This window comes from Archocentrus centrarchus, unplaced genomic scaffold, assembly GCF_007364275.1.
Source record: "Archocentrus centrarchus isolate MPI-CPG fArcCen1 unplaced genomic scaffold, fArcCen1 scaffold_55_ctg1, whole genome shotgun sequence".
In the NCBI taxonomy this organism is placed as follows: Eukaryota; Metazoa; Chordata; class Actinopteri; order Cichliformes; family Cichlidae; genus Archocentrus; species Archocentrus centrarchus.
In genome coordinates, this window is record NW_022060277.1 from 348569 (window position 1) to 355691 (window position 7123).

General features: G+C 40.5%; 1 protein-coding gene across 2 annotated transcripts in view; it reads right to left on the bottom strand.

The window, feature by feature from the left end:
• fbxw4 (F-box and WD repeat domain containing 4) overlaps nt 1-6680 on the bottom strand; it is a 68867-nt gene extending 62187 nt beyond the window's left edge. Inside the window, exons 1-3 of one of the 2 annotated variants that reach the window (XM_030725484.1) lie at nt 6300-6626; nt 2136-2231; nt 1709-1894 (exon numbers count right to left, since the gene is read on the bottom strand). In XM_030725484.1, the coding sequence (XP_030581344.1) occupies nt 1709-1894; nt 2136-2231; nt 6300-6484 (467 nt within the window). In that variant the 5' untranslated portion in view covers nt 6485-6626. Of the gene's footprint in view, nt 1-1708; nt 1895-2135; nt 2232-6299 lie in introns of both variants that reach the window. The other variant, XM_030725485.1, reaches the window with a different exon arrangement.
• Nucleotides 6681-7123: the final 443 nt, after the last annotated feature.

The following is a 7123-nucleotide window of genomic DNA, read 5'->3' on the forward strand; positions in this document are numbered from 1 at the left end:
CGAAAGCTGGAGAGAAAATGGCGTCTCACTAAATTAGAAGATGCTCATTTAGCTTGGAAAAAGAGTTTGTTGCTCTATAAAAAAGCCCTCCGTAAAGCTAGGACATCTTACTACTCATCATTAATTGAAGAAAATAAGAACAACCCCAGGTTTGTTTTCAGCACTGTAGCCAGTCTGACCCTGTGGAACTTCATAATTAACCTTAGTGTGTGAAGAAGACTCCCCATTTACATGAACAAATTGGAGTCTATGAGATAAATATGATTCAAACCACTGCAGTGCAGTACCTTTAATACCTATAGTATGCTCTAATCTCTGTAATAAAATGTTCTGGTCAACAGTATCAAAGCTGCACTGAGGTCCAACAGGACAAGAACAGAGATGAGTCCACTGTCAGAGGCTGTAAGAAGATCATTGGTAACCTTCACTAATGCTGTTTCTGTACTGTGATGAATTCTGAAACCTGACTGAAACTCTTCAAATAAACCGTTCCTCTGCAGATGATCAGTGAGCTGTTTTACAACTACTCTTTCAAGAGTCTTTGAGAGAAAAGGAAGGTTGGAGATTGGCCTATAATTAGCTAAGACAGCTGGGTCAGTGATGGTTTTTTAAGTAGAGGTTTAATTACAGCCACCTTGAAGGTCTGTGGTACACAGCCAACTAATAAAGACTGATTGATCATTTTTAAGATTGAAGCATCAATAATTGGAAAGACTTCTTTGAACAGTCTAGTAGGAATGGGATCTAACAAACATGTTGTTGGTTTGGAGGAAGTAACTATTGAAGTTAACTCTGAAAGATCAACTGGAGCAAAAGAGTCTAAACAAATACCAGCAGTGCTGAAAGCAGCCGAACATGAAGATGGTCTTTGAGATGGTTATGAATCATTTTTTCTCTAATGTCTAAAATGTTATTTGTAAAGAAATCCATGAAGTCACTACTAGTTAAAGTGAAAGGAATACTCGGCTCTACAGAGCTCTGACTCTTTGTCAGCCTGGCTACAGTGCTGAAAACAAACCTGGGGTTGTTCTTATTTTCTTCAATTAATGATGAGTAGTAAGATGTCCTAGCTTTACAGAGGGCTTTTTTATAGAGCAACAAACTCTTTTTCAAGGCTAGAAGTTGTGCCTTAGTCCCTTAGTTAGCGTGAAAGGAACTCGTAATACATTTTGGACAATTTCATCCACTCCACTTTTTGGGAACAGTTTGGGGATGGCCCCTTCCTGTTCCAACATGATTGTGCACCAGTGCACAAAGCAGCTCCATAAAGACATCGATGAGCAAGTTTAGTGTGGAAGAATTTAATTCTTTAACTGGTCTGCACAGAGGCCTGAGTAATTGACAAATTACTCCAGCACACTTTTAAATGGTTATTTTGGGTCCCCCTTTGATCCATGGCCTAGGATAAATAATGGAATTTCTCCATGTTTGCTGCCCTGCTGTTATTGTGTTGCCATTCATCACTGGATGCATTTTAAATAACGTTGTCCCTATAAGTAATTTAGGACCAAACATGGCAAAATAAGCCCAGCATTAATAGAGCTAAAATGTTCCTTTTAAAAACCAAACAATTATTATTAAAAACAAAAGCAACAAAGTCACCTAACATTTCTGAACGTGAAAATACAAATGTGCCGCTCTCTTAAATGACTAATGCATGCTGCCTTTGTCAACTAAGGTCATACTGAGAAAAATGTGTGCGAGCTACCTTCCACCGCTGATCAGGAGAGAGTCCGTGAGAGCAAAGCGACAGACGTCACCCTTGTGGCCTGAGTAGATTTCATATGGACTATGATGGAGCCTCCCAGAGTCTTTATGCAGATGGTACATTCTTATATCAGCAGCCTGAGACAGAAAAAGGATGTCTCCATCCAGCTGTAACCATGGCAACAGTCTGCCAATGAGATCCAGGATAAAATGTAAGTGATGTGAAAATATGCAGATGATAACGAATATAAAATCTGAAGAAAGTCTGAGGCAATACACTTCACTGTGGTTACCCATGACTTCCAGTTATTCTTCTGTAAAACAGGTTTTGGTATCACATGGCACAGAAATTCTGAAAGTCTCTTTGTACACTCTCTTCTCCAAACTTTGGAACAGCTGTGTGATATGGAGTAAAATAAAATACTTACTTAATTTTCCATTTGAGAGGAATGGCCCTTTTGCAGATCCCATTGTACCAGTTTTGTGCAATCTTCACTCGCTCCTTCAGTCGTATGAGAGGATATCTGCAGCAACAGCAAGAGTCAAGTTGACTATACTTTGACCTATGTGGGTTTTGAATATTGATGGTACAATCTGTGCTGACAATGCTTATTTTACTCTTTCATCAATCTATTAATTTTCACAGGTCACACTGGAACATTTTTACTAAATGGTACTAAAAATAACAGAAAAACTGTAAAAAAACATTTTTTCACTTCTGAGACAGCTGTGAAAAACTGTGCTTACAGCATCAATGATCTCAGCATATGTTTACAGAATGATGGAAAGCCTGAACTTACTATACAGTACATAAGACTTGTTGTTTAATCATTTTAAATGAGGGAATGTTATATAATTATATTCCAGTAAGTTTTCACAAGACTATGGCAACTTGTTTAGAGGATTGAGTTATACAAAATTTTGTCCAGAGAACTGCTGCTCACTGAATATTTTTAATTTTTTGATCATTCTCTTTAAAACCTAGTCATGGTTGTGCAGGAAATTCCCAATAGATCGTCATTTTCTGAAACACTCAGAGCAGCAAAACAACCATGCTATGCTATACTCAAAGTCACTTAAATCACCTTTCTTCCCCATTCTAATGCTCACTTTGAACTTCAGTGCATCCATCTTGACCATGTCTACATGCCTGAATGCACTAAGTGGCTGTCATGTGATTGGCGGATTAGATATTTGCGTTAATGAGCAGTTGAACAGGTATACCTAATGAAGTGGTTGGTGAGTGTATTGTAAATCACTGCTCAGTGCACTCTCAGTGGTGTTTACTTCTAAAAGCTGCACATTAAAGCTCTGAAACTTTAAATTGCATACACTTAAACATTAACCCTGGAACACTAACATGGAGTTTTGTAACACTATCACTGTCACTTTCATGTGGGTTAGTATAACCCAAAGTCAGTGTTCTGGGGTTAAAGGTTACTCCGTGTGTTCAACTCTGACCATCCTATAGCCAAATAAATGAGATGTGGAAATCACTTTAATTTGTCAGCAGAACAAATATCATTATCATCATCACTATGCCAATTACTTTCTGGGCCCCGCTCATGTATTGAGCCATTTTAGCTGTAATGATGCCTGACAGGAACATCCATGGTGTGCTAAGGCAGGTTATTGGCTGGTAGCTGGATGGGACTGGTCCCTTCTGGGAATCCTTGGGAATCAGGACTGTCCAGCCTTCAATTAACCCAAATATATATATGTGTGTGTGTGTGTGTGTGTGTGTGTGTGCCTCAATATTTCTAAATGTGTGTGTACTCTGAGATTGGGTACCAAGCCCCAATAACAACAGGTACATTGAATGCCAGAGCAGCTGACTTGAAAGATAAGATCATGGCTAAGCTGGAAAGCTGGACTCCCTGTGGCTGATTACCAGAAATAAAATACTGAAATAACCTCTGAAAGTCTACTAGAAGATGTGAATGCAGCCCTACGAACAATCCCTACTTCGATCATCACTGAAACCAATCAGCTGATGTACAGCATGGCAACAGCGATCCTTGAGATGCTTGGCTATAAGATGAACAGCCACAAGGAGCAGTACCCTCCATGGAAGAGATGAATTGAGGCTAAGATCAAGGCAGCACAGAGGGAGGTTAGCCAGCTATCAGAGCTGCAGAAAGTAGCCTAAGAAATGGAACAGGCTGTCCATACCTGAGGCCTTGGAGACTGCCAAACAGAGACTCACAGCCTTGGCTAACTGCGCAAAGAGGTATACCAGAGAGACAGAAGCCAGAGAATAAAGCAGATGTTCTCCACTGAACCATCCAAGGTGTACTCTCAGTGGCAGGGGAACAAGATGAGAACAGCACCCCCACCAAGGCTGGATATGGAGCAATACTGGAAGAGCATATGGGAGAAGGATGCAACACACAATAACAATGTTCAGTGGCTAGTGCAACCTCCAAGTACCTGCAGAGAGTAAGGCAAGTCCTGTGGAATGAGCTGAATGGGAAGAACAAGATCCGGGCTATCAACACTTATGCCCTGCTGATCATCATATACCTGCTGGGATAATAAGCTGGCCAAAGCAGGACACAGAAGCCACTGACATCAAGACAAGAAAGCTTATTACCATTCTGCATGGAGGGTTTCACCCAAATCCAGCACCCTGAGACTGTACGCTAAGTGGAAGGAAGGAGGCCGAGCACTAGTGAGTGTCAGAACCACTGTCCTAGATGAAACAGCAAAGATCTATGAATACATCAGGAAGATGGCCACAACTGATCAGGTGCTTAGTGAGTACCTCAGGCAGCAGAAACCCGAGAAAGAAGAGCAAGAACAGGAACCATCATGGAAGGACAGGCCTCTGAGCAGGTTCCACCAGCAGATTGAAACAGTGGCTGATATTGAAAAATCTTACCACTGGCTAGATGGCAGCACAGGAACAAGCTCTAAGCACAATATTCATAGAGGCTGGGGTCTACCACATAAGGCAAGAGTTCAGGTGCAGGCTGTGCAGAGATGCCCCTCAGACAATCCAGCACATAACAGCAGGGTGCAAGATGACTCCAGGTAGGACATACATAGAATGTCATAGCCAAGTGGCCGACAAGGCACAGAAGTTCATATCTAATAAGTATGGCCCGAAAATACCACGGTCAAAATGGGTCTGCCCCCAAAGGTGTTTGAGATCCTGTTGGACTTCCAGACACAGACAAACTGGTGATGGCTAACCAACCGGACACTGTAGTGGTGGACAAACAGAGGAAGTAGCCCACAGTGATAGATGTAGCAATACCAAGCAACATTATTCTATCTATCTTTGCAGTTACACGCTGCTGTAACTTTACAGCTGGAGTGCATTTGGTGATTTAAAACTCCATAGGTTGTATTTATAAAATACATTCCTTCAGCACAAAATTCAACAGCAAATGATTTTTTTAAAAATCTGAGTAACGTGGTAGTATTATCTGACTTTGATGTTTGATGCAAATAATTTAAGAACAATGCCGATCCCCATCATTTCCATGTGGGTAAGAATAAATCACTGGTGGCAACATTTTTCTTTTTTTTGCCAATATGAGGGAAGTCATATCTCTCTTTGCATTTATTTAGATGTTGGGTATATCTTTAAAAGGTTTTTATTTTTGTTTGTTTGAAAGAAAACTGGTTATTTTTCTGAGTCTTATAGATAAGTGAGATAAAAAGATGATTACATTACTCTCATTAAAGGAGTAGCTTATTTATTCACATGTACTGAAAAATTTACAATGGGTTCTACAGGTCAATGAGAATTAGAATCAATGCACCACAATTCAAAACCCTGAAAAGTCCTGGTTTCAGGTGGGTTATTCAAATCTAACTGAATCTAATGATCTAAAGGTAATATGAAAAGAAAGAAGAAAAACAAAAAACTGACCAACAAGATAAGGACTTTATTATGGTTCCTGCTTTGTTTTTACAGTGTTTTTGCATTTTACAGTGCTTAACCAACAGGACCAGGACTTAAGGACAGGTGTGAAACCTCCTTGAGGCCACAATCCAGGCCACAGAGCCAAACTTTGGTCCGACACACACTGAACATGCTAAATCAGTTTAAGACCTTTACTGTGTGAAGCAGTGTTGGGGCAGCTCACTTCATGTGAAGGCCATGGGTGTAAAAAAGAACTTTGTTAGCCAACACATACACTTAAACACTCCTCAAAAGGTTATAAGGTGCAGCCTGAATTTCACATCATGCAATTTTACTACATAGTCGTGTTTACAATCTGTCTTGTAATCTGGTGTATGAATGATTCCTGATTAAAGTAAAATGAATTCTATTTACTGACTCATGTAAAATGAGGTAGTGGTGCTACTGGTAGCCTGACGGTCTATGGTGGAACACCAACACACACTACAACATGCTACCTGCAGCAAAAACAGACAGACAAGAAAGGCATTACTGGAGTTAGCTACAGGTGTAGAGCCAGTGCTGCTCTGTGTAACTGCGCACAGTTACAGTAAATACAGCGACACAACATGTCAGCAAGGGTAAGTGAAGACTGACACTCACACAATCACACCGATGAGGCTAACGCTAAACTAAAAATACACAGTAGCTTACTCAAAGTGTGCGACTGTTTTCTTACATGTCCTTCCCCTCTCGAGTAATGCCGGTGTTTAAAAACTCTTTAGCAATCCTCCTCCACACAGCGTCCCGGTTTACAAAGCAGTAAAAGCTTTTACAAACTTGAGAGAGGCGACTGAGAGATCTGTAGTCCAAATAAGACAAGATATGATACAGGAGGTCCTCTGGCAGCTGGGCTAACAGCATGGCGGTCCCTCTGACAGAACCGCTGTGTTCTCCTCACTCTCTGTGTCCGGGTCTGGCTGCTGGCCCGCACACAATCCCAGTTTGTAAAAAAGTGAGTTAAACACAGCAAATAACATTTCATCTTTGTCAGACAGCAGCGGGACAGAGGAAGCAGGAAGCCATTCTCTCAATGAACTACCAGTTGATGACGACGGGCAGCGAGTCTCTACGTCATGACGTAATGTGCTGTTTCCTGTTTCAACCTAGACTTGGTAAATTTGGGGGGTTTACTGTGTTGAGGGAAACAATTAAATTAAGTCAACTTGCGGAAGACATTACATTAATTTTGAAAGACAAAAAAGGTTAAAAAAGCAGCAAAAGGCAAAAGCGAATATTTAAATCTATCCTGTTTTCTCTAAAAAGAAGACTGTTCTGTCACACTTGGTTTGATAACGCGGTTTTAACAGCTGAGTTATTGCGTAATCAAAATGTTTTTTTTAAAGATTTTATTTTTTTAATCCTAAAGAAGGGCAATTCGTTTGCAGCTTACCCACACAACCTACTCACACAATCAAACTCACACAAGCTACAGTCCTAAAACACGAATCACAAGCACTGTTGTAGGCACACAAAAACAAAACAAAACAGCGATGTCAAAGA